This window comes from Gracilinanus agilis, chromosome 3 (assembly GCF_016433145.1).
Source record: "Gracilinanus agilis isolate LMUSP501 chromosome 3, AgileGrace, whole genome shotgun sequence".
NCBI lineage: Eukaryota > Metazoa > Chordata > Mammalia > Didelphimorphia > Didelphidae > Gracilinanus > Gracilinanus agilis.
In genome coordinates, this window is record NC_058132.1 from 25,144,920 (window position 1) to 25,165,803 (window position 20,884).

At 41.1% G+C, this 20,884-nt stretch overlaps 1 protein-coding gene across 1 annotated transcript; it reads right to left on the bottom strand.

Moving 5' to 3' along the window:
• Window positions 1-22: 22 nt before the first annotated feature.
• On the bottom strand, window positions 23-5,528 carry TMEM160 (transmembrane protein 160). Its single transcript, XM_044671109.1, has 3 exons — window positions 5,312-5,528; window positions 939-1,031; window positions 23-741 (listed from the first exon to the last, which is right to left on the bottom strand). The coding sequence occupies exons 1-3, from the start codon at window positions 5,526-5,528 to the stop codon at window positions 464-466; spliced, it is 588 nt and encodes a 195-aa protein (XP_044527044.1). The 3' UTR covers window positions 23-463.
• Window positions 5,529-20,884: the final 15,356 nt, after the last annotated feature.

The following is a 20,884-nucleotide window of genomic DNA, read 5'->3' on the forward strand; positions in this document are numbered from 1 at the left end:
CAAAGAAGAAGCGGAGAGATCCTTTCATCCATACCCTTCATTTGTGAGATAGAGAAACTGAGGCCCAGAGGAGGGGAGGGTCAGGGGGGGGGCTGGGACAGTCTGGGAAATAGCAGAGGGAAAAGTGCCAGGTTTGCAGGAGGTCCTGGATTCAGATCCCCTGCACACAAGTCCCTAAGTCCTCAGCCGCCCTCTCTCGATGGGGGGGGGGGAGGGGAGGCACGCAGGATGGTTTTTGGGGTCTCCTCCAGTCCTGGGTCTGGGATCCTAGAGAAATTCAGGCTGGCCCAGGGCCCCCGGGGGAATTGAGGGATCAGGCTGGGAGTAGGGGCACCCTGCCTGGCAGTTAGGGGGTGGGGAGGGGGCGGGGAGGACTGGGGCACAGATGGGGGGGTGGGATGCCCCGAGCCTCTTTCCCCGCCCCGAAGCACCAGGCAGAGCCCCTAGGCGAGGTGCTGCTCCCTCACTTGGCCTGGCCCCGCGGGGGGCCGCGCGGTTCCTCGTCGTCGGCGTCTTCGGGCTCCAGCCCCGGCTCGGGCTCCTGGCCCTCCAGCTCCAGCTCCAGCTGGCCCAGGTAGAGGCCCACTGCGCAGGCCCAGAGCAGGCCCGCGGAGGCTACGGCCGCGCCTCCGAGCAGCGCCCCGCCCAGGGACAGCATCATGGGCCGCCGCAGCGAGGCGAGGCCCGCCACGTAGGAGGCGCCACCGTAGAACACGCACAGGCCGCCCAGGAGGAAGAACCCTGCAGCAGGAAGGGCAAACGGGGGAAGGGCGGCCTCAGCAAAGCGGGGCAGGACCCCGACCCGGGACAGTCCGATGAGGGGGCAGGACCCCGGCTGGGATAGGGGGCAGGGCGGGACTCCGACGGAGGACGGAGGGGGTGGGGTGGGGCCTGGCCCAGGTCAGACCCCTCCCTTGGCACTGGGATGGGACACTCACCGTAAGCCGCTTCCCGGCCCATGTCGCCCTGCATGAAGGAGATGACTCCAATGCCCGAGGCCAAGAGGCCATTTCGGAACCAGGAGAGGAAGGCTGCAAAAGAAAGGCACCCCTGAAATAAACCCCCCCCAGATGCTGGCCTGGCCCGGCTGGGCCCTTTGGACAAGAAAGAGCAGCCACTCTGCAGGCCCAAGCCCCGAGTTCCAAGTGCCTGGGGCGTTTCCGGGCCTCAGTTTCCCCCTCTGAAATAATGAAGAGACGGGCCCAGGCTGGAGGCCAGGCTTCAGCATTCTCCTGGGACCCTCATGGCCAGTGATCCTCCGGACAGGCTAGGCCAGAGGTCTGCAGTTAGAGATCAAAGATCCTGGTTTCAAATCCCCCTTCAGACCTTATTAGCTCTGTAACCCTGGGCAAAGGCTAGCCTCTTTCAGCCTCAGTTTCCTCATCTGTAAAATGAGGAAGACAACTCTTTCTCATAATTATAAGAATCAGATGAGAGCGCTGTAGGCAGAGGCCTTTGCAGGCTTTACAGGCCTACAGAAGGACCCTTCTTGTCATAGTGAGGGGGGAGCTCTCCTGATTCCAAAGCCAGTTCTCTTTCCTCAAGACTCCTTTCCATTCTAATAACCTACAGACCCATCTCCATCTCCACCCCACCCGGTCTAGCCTTCGAGGCCACCAGGACAGATTTTCAGAGAAACGTTAAAGCACAGAACAAGAACAACTTTACTATCAAGAGGACCCTGGTGGATGAGAACAGATGCCCCCAAAGGGCAGTTTTAACCTACATCTTAGCCTCAAACAGCACTAGGAATTTGGGGACACCCTCAGCTCGTTTTACAAATGGAGCAAGTAAAGACTATAAAGGGGATAGGGACCCCTGGCCGTGGACCCCAAGTCCAAGCCTGAAACTGCTGAAGCCCAAGGCTACAGGACAGGCCGGTGGTGTGTCCTCTTCACTTATATTTGTGGCCCAGTAGCTCTTAGTTGTGAAAATCCTTGGAGAGAAATCATGTCATGTCTTAGTGGGGGTGGGGGGGGAGATTTCTTTTAAAATCATGACGGGACAGCTAGGAAGCACAGTGGATACAGGGCCAGATCTGGAGTTGGGAGGACCTGGGTTCAAATCCAGTCTCAGACAATTCCTAGCTGGGTGACCCTGGGTGAGTCACTTAACCCCACTTGCCTAGTCCTTGCTGCTCTTCTTAGAACTGATACCAACACAGAGGGTAAGGGCCGTTTGTTTATTTTTTTAATCAGCCCACAATATCTGTCAAGACAAACACAGGAACTATATGAACACAACTACAAAACACTTTCCACACAAATAAAACTAGATCTAAACAATTGGAAAAACATTAATTGCTCCTGGGTAGGACGAGCTAACATAATAAAAATGACCATTCTACCTAAATTAATGTACTTATTCAGTGCCATACCTATCAAACTACCAAGAAACTTTCTTATAGAATTCGAAAAAATTATAACAAAGTTCATCTGCAAGAACAAAAGATCAAGAATATCAAGGGAAGCAATGAAAAAAAAATGTGAAAGATGGAGGCCTAGCAGTACCAGATCTTAAACTGTACCTTAAAGCAGTGGTCATCAAAACAATATGGTACTGGCTAAGAGACAGAAGGGAGGATCAGTGGCATAGACTTGGGGTAAATGACCTCAGCAAGATAGTGTTCGATGAACCCAAATTGGAAAACAGTATGGGGAAAATTAGGTTTAAATCAACATCTCACACCCTATAGCAAGATAAATTCAAAATGAATAAATGATTTAAATATAAAAAGTGAAATCATAAATAAATTGGGTGAATATAAATTAGTATACCAGTCAGATCTGTGGGAAAGGAAGGAATTTAAGACCAAGCAAGAGATAGAAAACATTGTAAAATGTAAAATGAATGTTTTTGATTATATCAAATTAAAAAGGTTTTGCACAAACAAAATCAATGTAAACAAAATTAGAAGGAAAGCAACAAATCGGGAGAACATTTTTATAACAAAACTCTCTGACAAAGGTCTAGTTTCTCAAATTTATAAGGAACTAAGTCAAATGTACAAGAAATCAAATCATTCCCCAATTGACAAATGGTCAAGGGACATGAATAGGCAGTTTTCAGATGAAGAAATCAAAACTATCAATAATCACATGAAAAAGTGTTCTAAATTCCTCCTGATTAGAGAATCGTAAATTAAAACAACTCTGAGGTACCACCTCACACCTAACAGATTGGCCAATATGGCAGCAAAGGAAAGCAATAAATGTTGGAGGGGATATGGCAAAATTGGGATACTAACACACTGCTGGTAGAGTTGCAAATTGGTTCAACCATTCTGAAGGGCAATTTGAAACTATGCACAAAGGGCTTTAAATGAATGATTAAATTAAAAAGGTTTTGTGCAAACTAAACCAATGCAACCAAAATTAAGAGGGAAGTGACAAATTGGGGAGGGGGGATTGTATAACAAAAACCTCTGACAAAGGTCTACTTTCTCAAATTTATTAGGAACTAAGTCAAATGTACAAGAAATCAAGCCATTCCCCAATTGACAAATGGGGAAGGTACATGAATAGGCAGTTTTCAGATAAAGAAATCAAAACTATCAATAAGCACATGAAAAAGTGTTCTAAATCCCTTCTAATTGAGAAATGTAAATCAAAACAACCTCACACCTAGCAGACTGGCCAATATGACAGCAAAGGGAAATAATAAATGTTGGAGGGAATATGGCAAAATTGGGACATTAATGCATTGCTGGTGGAATTGTGAATAGATCCAACCATTCTGGAAGGCAATTTGGACTTATGCCCAAAGGGCTTTAAAAGAATGCAGACCCTTTGATCCAGCAATACCACTACTAGGTTTGTTTCTCAGAGATTAGAAAGAAAATAAAATGGGAAAGGTTCTGTTTGTACAAAAAATATTTATAGCTGCCCTTTTTGTGGTGGCAAAAAATTGGAAAATGAGGGGATGTCTCTTTATTAGGGAATGGCTGAACAAATTGTAGTCTATGATGGTGATGGAATACTATTGTGCTGTGAGGAATGATGAATTGCAGAATTTCTATAAGAACTGAAAAGACCTCCATGAACTGATGCAGAGTGATATGAGCAGAACCAGTAGAACACTGTATCAGAAACTGAAACATTGTGCGATGATCAAATGTAATAGACTTTGCTACTAAAAGCAATGCATTGATCCAGGACAGTTCTGAGGGACTTATGACAAAGAATGCTATCCACAGCTAGAAAAAGAAATGTGGGAGTAGAAATGCAGGAGAAGACAGTGGAGTTTTAATTTTAAAAGATGACTCTATTACAAATCTGAATAATATGGAAATAGGATTTGAGTGATAATACATGGATAATGTAGTGGAATTGCTTGTCAACTCTGGGAGTGGGGAGGGAGACAACAAGAATCATGGAAAAATATTTTTAAAATAAAATTATAGGGGCAGCTGGGTAGCTCAATGGATTGAGAGCCAGGCCTAGAGATGGGAGGTCCTAGGTTCAAATATGACCTCAGATACTTCCCAGCCGTGTGACCCTGAGCAAGTCACTTGACCACCATTGCCTACCCTTACCACTCTTCTGCCTTGGAGCCAATACTCAGTACTGACTCCAAGATGGAAGGTAAGGGTTTAAAAAAAATAAAAATAAAATAAAATTATATTTTAAAAAATCAGCCCACTAAACAAAGGCCTGGAGACATGAGGTCCCAGGTCCAAATTAGATAAAGGTTATAAAATAGTATAAAATTTTTTAAATAAATTTTAAATATATATATATATATATGGGGAGTGTAATTTCATACAGGTACACAATACCGATAGATTGTAGGATAGATGAAAGAGAGTGAGAAAAAGAAATAGATGAGAGAGTTGTCTCTGTACAAGTCAAGGATGCCTTGACACCCCCTCTACCCCAACCTCCACCCCCGCAGAATATAAACCCCTGGGGGCAAAGGACTAGGCCAAGTTTTATCTCTGCATCTCAAACACCTAGAAAAGTGCTAGTCAGAGCTTACAGTACACTGAATGACCACAGTGCAAAGGTAAGTGCCCAAGGTTCAAATCTCGGTTGTGCTCTCCTCTACCTCTCGCCCTATGTGGGTCCCGCTCAACCCTTCCAGGGCTGTGTCTTGGTCTGGAAAACGAGGGGCTTCCCCGTGGTAAAGCCCCTTTCACGTCTCCGGGCCTCAGTTCCCTTTCCTGTAAAATAAGGGGGACTGGACTGCTGATCGTTCCCCAGCTTCTTTGTAGGGGGCGCTCCTTCTGCCGGCTACACTGGACCCACTTATTCGGACCCCCACTTCAATGTAGAGTCTCCCCTCCCCTCCCCCTCCGGCAGCCTGTACTAACCCGTCTCATGCGCCTTCCGGAGGAGCCAGGCGTCCGCACGGTCCAGGTCAGACACTGGGGGCCGCGAAGCCGCAGCGCGGCTCCCGGGCCCGGGGCTGAAAGAGCCCCGGCCAGCCCGGCCGCGCCTCGGGGCCGCTAGCAGCAGCGCCCCCCGGAAGCCGGGGCGCCGGGCCAGGCAAGCAGCCCGACCCCACCACCAGCAGCCTCCGCCTCCCATGGCTCTGCGGCCCGCCCGGCCCCGCCCCCGCATGACAAGAGGCCCGCCGGTCTGTCCGTCGGCGTCAAGTCCCGCCTCTAAGCCTCGTTCAGTGGACGGCTACTCTGAGGCCCTGCCCCGCTGTCAGTTCTAGGAGCGCTCTCTCAGGGGCTGGCGCCAGTCAGGAGCCTCTATGGGAACCACAAGTCCCAGCATGCTTGGGCTCCCGGGCCCAGTGCGCACGCGCGATTCTTCAATGGCCTTTCAAAACTTGGATGAGAAATCTTACGGAAGAGGAAACTGAGGCCAGCAGTGGGGAATTGACCTGGCTAGTGTTCCGCGCTCCGGCTCCCACCTCTAAGCCCCATCATACTGTCCGGATAAATAAAATAAACACTTCTTAAGCGCCACCTGTTTGGATGTTTGCAGGAAGCAACCTCGGGATTATTCAGGGTTTAAGGAACGCACAAGTGTGGGCCAGTTTCCCGGTCTGTAAAACAAGCGAATGGCCGTGGCCGTACCCGGCCCATCCGAAGGCCCTCACGCGCTCCTGCCCTGATTGGCCAGATAACCATTCCTCCTTCCTCCAGACTCCTGGATCCCCCCAAGGCCCTTGGAACACCTTGCTGGTATCCTGGACCAGGTCCAAGGCGCTCCTGGGGTCTGCGAGTGTGAGGTCATAGCTCCTCCCGTCTAACGGGCCCGAGAACGTGAAGTAACCCTCTTGTTCTCCCTTGGACCATTCCCGGGAGCATCCCGCAGAGCGTCCATGGAAGGTTGGGGGCACAGCGCCCCCTCGTGGGCGAGTTCTCTACGACGGCTTCGTAGACCGGGCTCTAATTGCTTGGGGAGGTGGGTTGGGGGTGATTACCACATTGTCTTGGAGTAAGCAGAAAAAAGGGGAAATGACCCACCTGGACGCCAGGAAGATCTGAGTTTAATTTCGAGCTAAAGAGGAGCTGGGTTACCCTGGAATAAGTCGGTGGGGGAGGGTTTCTCCCATAAAAATCCAAGATGTGGAAGGAACGTATTCAAATGTCTAAGAGCCTTCCGCATTAGACACAAGGGCAAGGTATACGATATATTTCAAAGGAAGAAATCTAGTTTGTCAGCAATTCTACAAGGAAAAAAACCACTCCAAACTGCCAATAATAGGCGAAATGCTCATTTAAGGAATTCTGAGGTTCCACTTCCCCGTCTTCAGAAGGGCAAAGATGACAAAATGACAGGGGTTGGAGGGGAGGAGGGAAAACAGGAGCACTAGGGTTCTGTTCAGGGAGCTGTAAATTGGTCCAGCCATTCTGGGAAGCAATTTGGAGCTCTGCTCAAAAAATCACTCAATTGTGCATATCCTTCCCCTTAAACCCCTCCAAAGAGATCAATGAAAGGGAAAGGACCCACTTGAACACAAATATTTATAACAGGGTTTTCACATTAGTTCCAAACTGGAAACTAAGAGGAGTGTGATCACCTATTGGGGAATGGATGAATAAGTTATGGTATATGTGAGCAATGGAACACCACTGGGTCATAAGAAATGATGAAAGGCAGAGTTCAGAGAAAACTAGGAAAACCTCTATGAACTGATGCAGAGTGAAGTGAGAAGAACTAGGGAAACATCTTCTGCAACTATAACATTATGGAGAGAAACAACTTTGAAAGGCTTTGGAATTCTTGTAAATACAATGACTAACCCCAAGTCCAGAGGACCCAGAGTGAGACATTGACTTTTGGATGTAAGTGGTAATTTGTTTTGCTCGATAATGTAATATATTTGTTGTGTGGGTTTTTTTTCTTTCTCTCTTTTTTCTTTAAACCCTTACCTTCCATTTTAGAATTAATATCATGTATTGGTTACAAAGCATAAGAATGGTAAGAGCTAGGTAATGGGGCTTAAGTAACTTCCCCAGGGTGGAACAGCTAGGAAGCATCATAAAAGGTCAAATTAGAACCCAGAAGCTCCTGTCTCTAAGCCTGGCTCTCAATTTTCTGAACCACTTAGCTGTCCCTTTCTTTCTCCTTTCTATTGTTCAACTGGGAGTGAGGGAAATGAGAGCAGAGAGAAGAGATTCCTTCCCCTTCCCCTCCTCGTCCTCCTCGTCCTCCTCCTCGTCCTCCTCGTCCTCCTCGTCCTCCTCGTCCTCCTCCTCCTCGTCCTCCTCCTCGTCCTCGTCCTCCTCTTCCTCCTCCTCCTCCTCCTCCTCCTCCTTCTTCTTCTTCTCCTCCTCCTCCTTTTTCTCCTCCTCCTTCTCCTCCTCCTCCTTCTCCTCCTCCTTTTTCTCCTCCTCTTCCTTTTCCTCCTCTTCTTCCTCCATCCACTTTCTCTCCCTCTCTCCCTTCTCTCTCTCTCTTCTCTCTCTCTCTCCCTCTCTCTCTCTACCTCTCTCTCTCTCTCTCCCTCTCTATCTATCTCTCTCTCATTTCATCCCCCCTCACATCAGACTGTAATCTCTCTTAAATACTTTGCTTACATGGGAGCTAAGAACCATATTATCTTTCAAGTAGAGACCTAGGCATAAGCTATGTACTAGGGGAAAACCCTAGTAAAGGGCACATGTCAAAGAAAGGATGCTATATGAGAAGAATCTCCAAGACTAAACTGGGTTCCATGTAAACCTGTCCTTTCTATCTTCATAAAAGTTCTCATATACACCTCATTCTTTCCTCTGACACTGCCCTCACAGTGGTCCTGAACTATTGTAATAACCTGCTTTGGGGAAAGGAGTATCCACTCTTCTCAAGTATCTTCTTACTCCAGTCCATCCTCCATTCAGCCATCAAAGTGATTTCTCTAATGTGCAGGTCTGATCATGCCTCTCACCCTCCACTCAATAAACCCCAGTGGCTCCCTATTGCCTCCCCAGGGTCAACAAAAAATGCTCCACTTGCCCTTCAAAGCCTTTCATACCCAGACCCCACCCCCCTTACCTTTCCAACCTCCTTACCTCCTTACCTCTACTCACAGACATGTACTCTTCAATATGGTGACACATGAACAAGACCCTCCATCTCTTAGCCCTAGGCATTCTCTCTGACTGTCCTTCATGCCTGGAATGTTCTCCCTCCTCATGTCCACCTACTGGCTCTTCTGGCTTCATTTAAGCCCCAACTAAATCAATTTTAATCATAACACTTACTAAATATACCCACGGGGACAGTGCTTCATCAGTGGCAGGGATTCTTCCATTGAGGTCCACAAATGGTGGATAGAGAATCATGTTTGGGGAAAAAAAAATTACATCTTTATTTTCACGCAATTCTAACTGAAATTTAGCATTTTCTTAAAATATTATCTAAGAACGAGTCAGCAAGCATTAATAAATGTTTAGTGGTACACTGATAGAGTACCTGGAATCAAGAAGATTTGGGTTCAAATCCAGCTACAGATATTTACTAGCTCTGTGTCCCTGGGCAAATCATTTAACCCTGTTTGCCTCCATCTTTTCATTTGTAAAATGATCTGGAGAAGGAAATGACAAACCACTGTTGTATCTTTGCCCCTAAATGGGGTCACAAGGAGACAGAAACAACTAAAAATGACTAGCTTATACATATACATTATACAACAACATGTAAGAGCTTAGTAAATACCAGGCACTATGCTAAGTGCTAGAAATATAAGGCAAACAAGAAAGACATTTCCTGCCCTCAAGGAACTTACATTCTTTTTTAAGAAATAAAATTTTATTGATGTCTTTTTTTATATCACTGTAATTTCCCCTAGTATCTCTCTCCCAGATCACCCCATGAAAGAGATCCCACCCAAAAGTATAACTCCCAGGAATATTGTGGACAAATTCCAGATCTCCTAGGGCAAGGAGAAAATATTGAAAGCAGCCCCCAAAATTCAAATATTATGGAGCCATACTCAGGCTAACACAAGACTTAGCAGCTTCTACATCAAAGGATCAAAAGGCATGGAATTTAATATTCCAGAGGGCAAAGGAGCTAGAATTTCAAAAAAGAATCACTTATCCAGCAAAATTGAGCATAATCCTTCAGGGGAAAATAATGAGTATTCAATGAAGTAGAGAACTTTCAAACATTCTTGATGGAAAGATCAGAGCTGAATGGAAAATTTGACTCTCAAATACAAGAGAATCATAAAAAGGCAAACAGGAAAGAGAAATCAAAAGACATTCAATAAAATTCAACTTTTTACATCCCTAGATAGGGAGATTCTTGTAATACTAAAGAACTTTGTCATTGTTAGGACAGTTAGAAATATATCTAGACAGAGGTCAGGGGTGTGAGTTGTTTTAAAAGAATATATAAATATAAAGAGAAACCAGTAGGTGTTTAGGTCAACTGCCACTCACAGATCAAACTCACAAAGAAGGATAGGGTATCAGATGCAGAGTAAATTTGATAACCCTTCACTAAAGGAATGGCAGTTGGGTTTACTGGTCTCTGTCAGCTACCAGGGAATAAAACAAGATTAACTACTCACATACTATGGGTTCTTTGAGGTAAGAGGAAACAAACAGGAAGGAAAACAAAATAGTTTTAATATATAAGAAAGGGGAAGGAGAGTGGGAGAGGTATTTCTATAACTAGGGTTAGTTAACTGACAGGAAATGGAGTCCTAGGAGAGAGTTTCTCTGTCAACCCAACTTCAGTCAGGCTGACAGCCTTGCCTGAAGACTAGAGGGAGTGAGCTGGGTATTGGGATTTCTCACAAATGGTGCAGGTTGCTTCCTTGATGGCTTCAAGATACCAGGAACTAATTCTTTGCACCGCCAATAATCCAAGAGATACCAGGTAGGGAAAAATGCCTGCAAGCTGTCCACTAGAAAATAGACACTATCCACTACAAGGGTTGTTTTGAGAGATGTTGTCTTCAATTTTCTCCAATCCCAAAGATCCCAAGCTCATGGATTCATTGCTCCAAATCCTTCTCACACCAGCACTGACAGTTTTTCTCTCTCCTCGCTCTTTGCCTGCATTCCATTCAGAATGTCCATGGCTGACAGCCAAGGTTTTGCCCTTAGCCTGCCTACTAAATCTGCTTTCCTACTCTTAAAGTCTATTTCCCTATTACAGTCCCCCCCCTTTGCACAAAGCCAAAATAGTTTTCCATACAATATTTTGGTATTTGTGCACTACAAACTAAACTAAAATTCTAACCCAAAATAACAAGTAACCTACACTAACTCTATTCTATCTAATACTATCTTACTCTACCCTTACTCTAGGGATTTCAACAAGGAAAGGTAAAGGGATAAATACATTGAACAAATACATAGTTCAAAGCACAAAATAACAAGTAACAATGCAAAATTTCCAACAAAATTAACAAAATCAACAACAAATTCAAAATTTGTTACTCAAAAGCAACACAAAAACAAATTTTGTTACTCAAAAGCAACACAAAATTCAAAATCAAACACATCAAACACAATTCCTAAACTAATACATAAACATTTTTCTAACTAATACATACAAACACTTTTGGAAACTACATTTTAACACAACATTGCCTAAGTTTTACAGCAAAATTACAACAAAGCATTAAACTCACTTATGCAAATTACATTTAAATGTTTGTAACTCAATTATATCAAAATATTCATATAATTTACATTTATACATATACACATATGATACATACAATACATACACAATACACACATGTATAATATACATACATGTATGTGTGCACATAACATACATATCAAATATACATGTATGCAATACTTACAATAATACAATTTACAATATATACATCCTATTTACACTTATTTACACATCTATTTACATTACTTTGTGATATGTGATCTGTAGTATGTTATATGTTCTTCATGTAATGTAATTTTATGTTTGTTGTATTTACACTATAATGTACATTAGTACCTTATCTTATCTTATTCCCTAAGCTAATCTAATCTATTACTATTTCCCTAAACTATTTTAAACTATCCCTATGGTATTAGCATATTAGTCTAGCTAAATCTACTTAAATAACTAGCTAATCTTTGTTAGTAACTAACTATTCTTTGTTAGTACTTACTTATCCTATAGCTAATTCTAATTTTGTTAGTATTTATACATTATTTTATTCCACAGGGAATACAATGTATCCTAATATATTTGTGTTGTATGTATCTGATTGTTATGTTGTTATTTTGCTATATTGTGTTGCAACATGTTACTGTTGGATGTGTGATACCTACCAAAACTCCAGATCTCCTTCAGATCTCCTTTCTTCTTATGATGTTCCGTTTTCCGAGGAAATCTTCTCTCCTCTCCTTTTCTCCTCTTCTCCTTTTCTTCATCAAAGTTCTTGATAGTTTTATGTGCAATATTAGATGCACATGAGTATGTAGTGATACTATTTACATTACCCAAAATACTTTCAAACCACTTAATCCAAATTGTCCATGATTAATCCTCTTCTTTGAGGAGAATCCTTGAAAATAAAATTTTTATCAGTTCAATTCATAAGTTCATCAGTCTTAATATAAAGTTTATAAATCCTGAATCCTGAATCCTCTTCATCTATCCATGTCCTCTTCCATCCAAATGTCCTCTTCCACTGGAATGGTCCTCTCCTTACTGAACTTTCTGACTGCAGACTCAAATTAACTGAAGATCTTTTTTTTTAACCCTTACCTTCCATCTTGGAGTCAATACTGAGTATTGGCTCCAAGGCAGAAGAGTGGTAAAGGTAGGCAATGGGGGTCAAGTGACTTGCCCAGGGTCACATGGCTGGGAAGTGTCTGAGGTCAGATTTGAACTTAGGATCTCCTGTCTCTAGGCCTGGCTCTCCATCCACTGAGCTACCCAGTTGCCCCTGAAGATCTTAATTTACACAATTTCTTCTTCTTCCTCCTCATTATTAACAATTTCTATATTTTCAGTATTGTTATAATAATACTACTAGATGTATGTAGATGATGTATAGAGAGAGGATGATATGACACCTCCCTCCTTTATAACAGTGCCCAGGTGGGACCTGCAGGTCAATGGATGATATCCCTTCAGGTCCCACCTGGGGTTGATTGATATTATATAATGGGCTCTTTAGCTTGGTAACTGTTGGTATCTGACTGCTATCTCCCTTCCCAAAGAAGCTATGAATAACCACTTCAGGAAGGTACTTTAAAAGCTTTGATTGTATTTAAACAAAGAAGGAATAATGGGATTGGATAGAGGTATTGGGAAGCCCTAATTAAATTTGGTAATGATAAATCCTTAAACTGTAGGCAATTAATGCATCAGGATGATTAGTCCCTCTCTGGTCTAGCCTGGCCACAGCCACACCAGAGTAGGCAAACTGCTGTTTGATGTTTCAGCTTCTTCTTTGCTAGATGATATGCCTAACCAGTTTTTGAGATATCCACCCCTTTCCACCCTCTTCTTCTTCTCCTGCCCACTTCCCAGATCCCTCCCGGGCCCTGGGAAAAATAGATAACTAAGATGATTGATTTCCTAATATCTAGGGGCAGTAGAATCAGAGATGATGGTCTGGGTACAGATTGATGATGTTACAGGAACAAACAGGAGGATCTTGCAAGGCTGAGTCTGCAAGTCTCAATCCCACAAAAGACCAGGATCCACTGATCTCAGGTCTCAGAGAAAGAAAGGACCCTCTGCCAGGGCTGCCAGGGTGTTTTATACCCCCCTGGGCCAACTGCCCTCTCCCGTGTTCTCACGCCCCTCTGGGAACATTCCGACATCCAACGGATCCACCTGTCAATCAACTGTGTGGACTCCTGGCTCCCAGAGATTCAATATAACAGTATCTATATCATGTGCTAATTTAATATGAGAACAATGATACCACAAACTCTACCTAAAACTTTTACAGAAGATGGTGAAACTAACACAACTGTATAAGGACCTACCCAATTTTGTTCTGTTGCTGATGTTTTGGCAAAATTTTTCACATAGACTATATCACCTGGTTGAAAATTATGAAGAGAGTAATTCAATGGACCAGATTGAATTAATACTCCCATATTCTGTAACTCTCTTAGCCTCTGCTGTAAAGCACTCAAATATCAAGCAATTTGGCAATCATCTCCTAAGAGTGATGCATAAACAGCCTTACAAGTTTTTGCTTGTAGTGGAGCATGTCCAAAGAGCATCTCATATGACGATATATGTAGATCCACTCTTGTTCTCATATGTAAGTAAAACAAAGCTATGTGAAGAATATCTGGCCATTTAAGATGAGTTTTGGCACAGAGCTGACCAACCATAGTCTTGAGTTCCGTATTCATATGCTCCACTTGACCTGAACTTTGTGGGTGATAAGGAACATGATATTTAGGTGTTATTCCCAGATTCTCATAGACTTTTCTAAGGATATCCTGAGTGAAATGAGATCCCTTATCCGAATCTATGGTTAGAGGTACACCAAATCTAAGCACTATTTCCTTGAGTAACACTTTCACCACAAAGATTGCTGTGTTGGTATTTGATGGAAAAGCTTCAGACCACTTAGTTAGTCTATCAACTATCACAATACTTGTATCTTCCAGCTTTAGGCATACAGATATAATCAATCTGTAAACTCTCAAATGGACAATATGCTAAAGGCCTACCACCCAAACCTTTCTTTCTGAATGCACTTTAATTGAACTTTTGGCAGACTGAACAACTATTACAGATCTTATTTGCAACAGTACTTATTCCAGGAGCAACCCATTGACTTTTGACGGAATCTACAACAGCTTGTGTACCAAAATGACCTTTTGTGTGGATGGCTTGACACAAATAGGTATACAAGTCTTTTGGTAACAATGGTCTTCCTGTATCAGTAATCTATATCCCATGTTCTTTCCTAGCTCCAAATTTGTCCTTCCATTTCTGTTTATCTGAGTCTACATAAGCTTTTTCTAGATCATCAGAATCAATAGATGTTAAAGTCATTACATAAATTGGAGCTTTCTGGGCTGCATACTTCGCAGTGATATCAGCCCTATGATTTCTTTTAGAGACTGAATCTACCATGAGTATGACTCCGACAATGGATTACTGTCAACTGTTTTGGCTGTTGGATTGCTTCTAACAACAGTTATTATTCCTGCATGAGCTATTGGTTTTCCCAATGCAGTAATAAAACCTCGTTGTTTCCAGATCTTTCCTGTTGCATGACAAACAGAGAATGCATATCAAGAATCTATGTAAATATTTACAATTTTACTTTCAGCGAGAAGACAGGCTTGCTTCAGTGCCACTAATCCCACGCCCTGAGTATTAAGATTACTAGGTAATGAGCCATACCACAGTGTCTCAAATTCTGTGACAAATGCAGCTCCAGTACATCTTATTCCATTACATAAATATGATGATCCATCTGTGAGTAATACCAAGTCTGGATTTTCGAGTGGAGTGTCTTTTAAATCCATCCTAGGCATATCCATAAGATCTACTACCTCAATACATTCATGCATTGGTTCACTGTTCTTAAGCAAATCAAGAAGAAGAGTAGCTCGATTGAGTATGCTACATCTCTTCAACTGGATGTTCTCATTATCTAAGAGAATAATTTCATACTTAGATATTCATTGGTCAGAATATGCTTGAGTATGAAACTTCCTCATTAGTGCTTCTATCTGATGTGAGAATTAGACTGTTAAGAACATCCCCAAACTAGATCAGCTGACTTCTGGACTAACACAGCCACTGCTGCTACCCCCCTTAGATAGTACCCTTACAGAGTACTCTCCCCGCAGCTATTGGATCAAGTTGGCAACTGTAATATCCAATTGGATGATAACTTTGTCCTAGACTCTGTGTCAGCACACCAGAAGGTATACCTTTTGTTTCATTGACAAACAGCTAAAAAGATTTCTCATAATCTGGGATTCCTAACACAGGAGCAGATAAAATGGCTTCTTTGAGTCTATTTAAGGCTACACAATGTTCAGGCTTTAGTTTCAGAGGTTCTGGTTCTGTATTCCTGGTCAGATCTGTCAAACATTTAGTGATCTCGCTATACATAGGAATCCATTGTCTACAGAAACCAATAGTTTCAAGAATAGCTCTAAGTTGTTTTTTAGTTTTAGGTACTCAATTTTTAGTTTCAGGCACTCAATTTCTGTATATCCACTATTCTCTTTTGTGTGATACTTCTGAAACCCTCTGACAACACAAATCCAAGATATTGCACTTGATGCAAAATCCATTGTAATTTTGCCTTGGAGATTTTATGCCCTTGTTTATATAACTCAGTCAAAAGAATCTTGCTTTCTCTAAGACACACCTTTGCATTTGGGGACACTAAAAGAATATCATCCACAAAATGCACCAATTTACTCTCTTTAAACTTAATCGTTTTTAGATCTCAATTTAGAATTTGAGAGAACTGGCTAGATGAGTCTATACCCTTGTGGAAGATGAGTCCAGGCCACTGGTGGGTTCTCTCATGTGAAAGCAAAGATCTTTTGAGAATCCTCATGGATTGGTATTGAGAAAAACACAGAGCATAAATCTTACCACGGTGAAATATCTAGCCTGACTTGGAATGGAAGAAATTATAGCAGCTGTACTTGGCACAACTGGATGAGTTTTGATGACATAATAATTTACTGCTCGTAAATCTTGGATAAATTGGTAAACAGGTTGGCCATTTTCATTGAGTTTTGACTTTTTTTATAGACAAAATTGGTGTATTAAATTCAGAAAAGCACAGTCTTATTATCCCTTGTTGAATTAGGGACTCAATAATTGGTCATATACCGTCTATTGCTTCCTTAGTCAAGGGATATTGAGGCACACAAGGAACTGGTCCTTCCTTTTTCCTCACCCTGACTAGAGTAGCTGATTTTAGCAACCCAACATCTGTGGATGATCTTGACCACAAGTCCTTAGGTATATTCTCAGGTATTGGATAGATAGTACCTAAGCCATTCTCTATACTGTTGGAATCTAAGAAAAGAAATGGAAAGGCCTTCAAAGATTCCTCTGGGAGATGTAAAGAAATATCACCAGATTCAGTACACTGGATAGTAGCCCGTTATTTACATAAAAGATCCCTCCCTAAAAGATTCTTTGGGCATTCTGGGACACACAGAAATGCATGTTCTATGGAAAGGGGGCCAATGGTTACCATTTTTGGTTGCAATTTAGCTATTTTCTGAGTTATGCCTGTAGCACCAACTACATCCATCGTGCCAACAGCTCTACAATTTTCAGGAAAACTTTGCAAAACTGATTTACTCACTTCTGTGTCAATGAGAATATCATAAATCTGGTCTCCAATAGTTACAGACACATGTGTTTCTGTGCTATTAGGAGGTTGAAAAGTTTCCAACACTGGAACTAAAACAGTAACATCAGAACAAAGCTCAGCTATTTCCTGTCCATCCAAGTTAACATCGTCTTGAATTACAGAATTTTCCCAGGATTTTGCACCTTTCCCATACTTGGTGGTCCTTTTCACCTCTATTCTGGTATCATTGTTCTTATTTACAATCACATTATTACAATTTTCATTAGTTTTCCTAATTATACAATTACTAGAATTATTAACCCTATTTACCACACAATTTCTTTTTTTCTTATAATTATTTACAACACTAATCAAATTATTACCAACACCATATAAACCATCATCAATTTTAATTAAATTATTACAAACACTAGTTAAATCACTACTACCAGTGGTTAAATTACCATTAACATTGGTTAAATTACAATTTACACCATTACCAGTATTTAATTCACATAATTTAACATTAACACAATTCAAATTATCATTAATTCTCTTCAAATTATCATTCACATTGACTATCATTGATTCCATTTAAATTTTTTTAAACCCTTAACTTCTGTGTATTGGCTCCTAGGTGGAAGAGTGTTAAGGGTGGGTAATGGGGGTCAAGTGACTTGCCCAGGGTCACACAGCTGGGAAGTGTCTAAGGCCAGATTTGAACCTAGGACCTCCCATCTCTAGGCCTGACTTTCAATCCACTGAGCTACCCACCTGCCCCCTGATTCCATTTAAATTAACATTAACACTGATCAACTCATCACCATTATTAATTAAATTCTTATTATCACCAATTAAATCATTATTAACACCAAGTGCACCATTTCCATTATCCGCAATTACATTATCTTTAACACATACAATTTCATCAATATTCACTTTATTACCATTACCTTGATTAATTACTTCTGAATTTTGGGCACACCTTCATAATGAAGCTGTCCCTCCATTCAGTTTACCATGATTACCATTTTCCCTGGACAACATGGCTGTATTTCGGTCTTACTCCAGCCTTTATATAATCTTGCATTGTTGCCATATTGGGAGCTTGAATACCCTGGCAACAGGCATTTGGACACTGAATATCATTCTGTGCATTAAATCCATAATTATTGCCATTATTCCAATTATTCCATCTATAACTATAATTACCATTATTATTATACCTCTTTCCGTAAGATCTCCTTCTAAATCTACATTCTCTGGCAAAATGTCCAACACAGCAACATACAAAACATATTCACAGTCTTTGGTATCTAGCATTCCCTGAGTCATTTCTCTTATACTCTCTGTTTTTCCTTTCTGTAGCCCTGAGAGCAGCTACAGCCTTCACTTCATTTATCTCCTTCTCTTTAGCCCTACTATTTGCTTCTTTCAATTGTTTTTTTTCAAAGACTCAATCACCATGTCTTTATCATCACTGAACTTCTCTTTTTCCTGTGCATACACATAAGTTACCTTCTGCTTTAAATCACTCAAAATATACAATTCCCAATCTGAGCAACTGTCTAGGAAAAATTTCCTTACATGGGGTACCGCATGTTGCACAAAAATCCTCTTAACATGGTCAATGGTGGCATCATCCAGAATATCTAGGCCTAGCTGCATTTCCGCAGCCTCAAGAATCCTATCAAGAAATGTGGCTGGCATTTCTTGTCCAGTCTACCTCACTTTTTCAAACCTTGACCACGCATTTGGATGTCTTGAGTTTTTTTCCAGGACCTTAATAACTGACTTTCTGGTCTGTTTCAGCATTCTATAAATAGGAACTGAATTTAAATCTAGATCCTCCTAAGCCACGGGCCATGGTATCAACCCTTCTGTATTCCTGGTTTCTTCAATAAACTTATTTCTGTCATGATTTGATAGTATCTCCCTCAAGACAAACCAACAATCTTCAAAGTCAGGGTCATGAGCTTTAATAAAGACCCAAAAGATTTTTATGAACTTGCCAGAATCGTCATGAAAATTTGGAATTTTTCTCTTCAAACTATCTACATCCTTTGTACTAAACCTTGTATGCTGTCTAACATGAAATATTCCATCATCGCGTACAATCAGCAAATCGCAAAGTGGGAATAAATTAATTGGTTTGTCCCCCTCATTTAATGTCCTCTGTTCCAGTTCTGCCTTAGAAATTTCTGAATCAACACTCTTATCATCATTACCATGTTCACCAGGAGCTTGACCATAACCACTGTCCATAAACTTATCCCTTTTTATATATAATTCAATATTATTAACCTGGATCTGCAACAGCCTCATCATGATTTTCAACTCTGACTCCCTATTATACCATTAACATACAACTTTAACAGTGTACAACATACACCTCAGTATCCATTTCATTCTGTACAGCACATAAGAGCATAAGAGTATCACTGGTGTATGTGCCACCACATCTAATACAGTTATTTCCCATACCGGTCTTATTACTTTAAAATCTAACAACTTAATATATTTCGGTATACCAACAAACACCAGATAAGGAATAAAATAAAACATCCTCCACATATAGTAAACACAGAGATCCACAATTTCCTCCATAATAGTTGTTACTACTAATGGAGTTACAAGAATAGTGTTATTATAATAGTAATAAGCCACAGTGGATTGGCTTATACTCTGGGTTTACGACAAGATTTTAACAATAACAATCAGAAAACAAAAAAAAGGGAAAAAAAAAACACCAAAAGAAAAAAAATCAGGAGAAAAAAAAATAATCAGGAAAAAAATGACTGAAAAAGTCAAAGTCTCCTCCCTGTATCTTTAAAAATGGCTTTGAAGCAGTTAGGATGTTATTAAATTAAATTAAGGCATGAGAAAGATGAATGCATTGGGAATAGGGGGAAGAGAAAAATAGAATAGGGTAAATTACTGCACATAAAAGAGGCATAGAAGAGCTTTTACAATAGAAAGGAAGATGGGGAAGGTGAGAAGGAGAGCATGTGAACCTTACTCTCATAGGAATTGGATCAATAAGGGAAGAACATAAATTTGGGGGCATAAAAATAAATTTTGGGGCATAAAAGTAAAAGTATAAAAAAGTAAAATGGGTATCTTACACTATAGGAAAGTAGAAGGGGAAGGGGGTTGGACTGATAGAAAAGAGAGTAAATTGTGGGAGGAGAAGGTCAGAAATTAGACAGAGGCAAATAGGATGGAGTAATACACAGAAATCATAATGGTGCAAAATTTTTTTTTACAATTCTTTTTAATAAAGGCCTCATTTCTCAAAGAGTTGAATATATAAGAATACAAGTCATTCCCCAATTGATGGTTAAAGGATATAAACAAGCAGTTCTCAGACAAAATAATTAAAGCTCTCTATAGTCATGAAAAAAAATGCTCTGAATTACTATTATTAATTAGAGAAATACAAAATAAAACAACTCTGAGATATAACCCCACACCTATCAGAATGGCTATTATAACAAAAAAAGAAAATGAGAAAACTTAGAGGGGATATGGAAAAGCTGGGACGCTAATGCATTGTTGGGGCAGTTGTGAACTGATTCAGTCATTCAGGGGAACAATTTGGACCTAAACCCAAAAGGTTATAAAACAATACATACCCTTTGATCCATTATTAGATTTTTTTATCTATCCGAAAGAGATTTTTTAAAAATTTAAAGGACCTGTATGTACAAAAGTATTTAAACTAATTCTTTTTAGGAGGGCCAAGATTTGGAAAGTGAGGAGATACCCATCAATTGGGGGATGGCTGAGTAAGTTATAATATATAATTATAATGTGTAAAATTTAAAATTTAGGTTTTATGCTAAATATGAAAGTAATATCATGGTTGCCAATTTTAAAAAGTAACTCTTAAGTCACAAGTCTGTTAGCCACTCTTAACAATTTAGTTCAATAGTGTTATAGACAAATTTATAAATTAAGATTTTAGACATTTAGTATAAGAAAGCAGCCAGGCTTGTCAGGCAAGGCTGGAGTGTTCCAATCGTGGAATAGTGAGAAGGAAGAAAGGAAGTCTTTCCTGAGAGACTCTGATATGGCTGAGTGCAGTTAGATGCTTGTTTAACTGTCTCCAGCCAAGAGCCCAGGAAAGTGGATTTGTCTCTTACAAGAAGTCATCTATCCTGTGAGGAAGTTCAGGTTTGAGCATTGATCCCAGCTCTAAATGGTGGATCTTCAG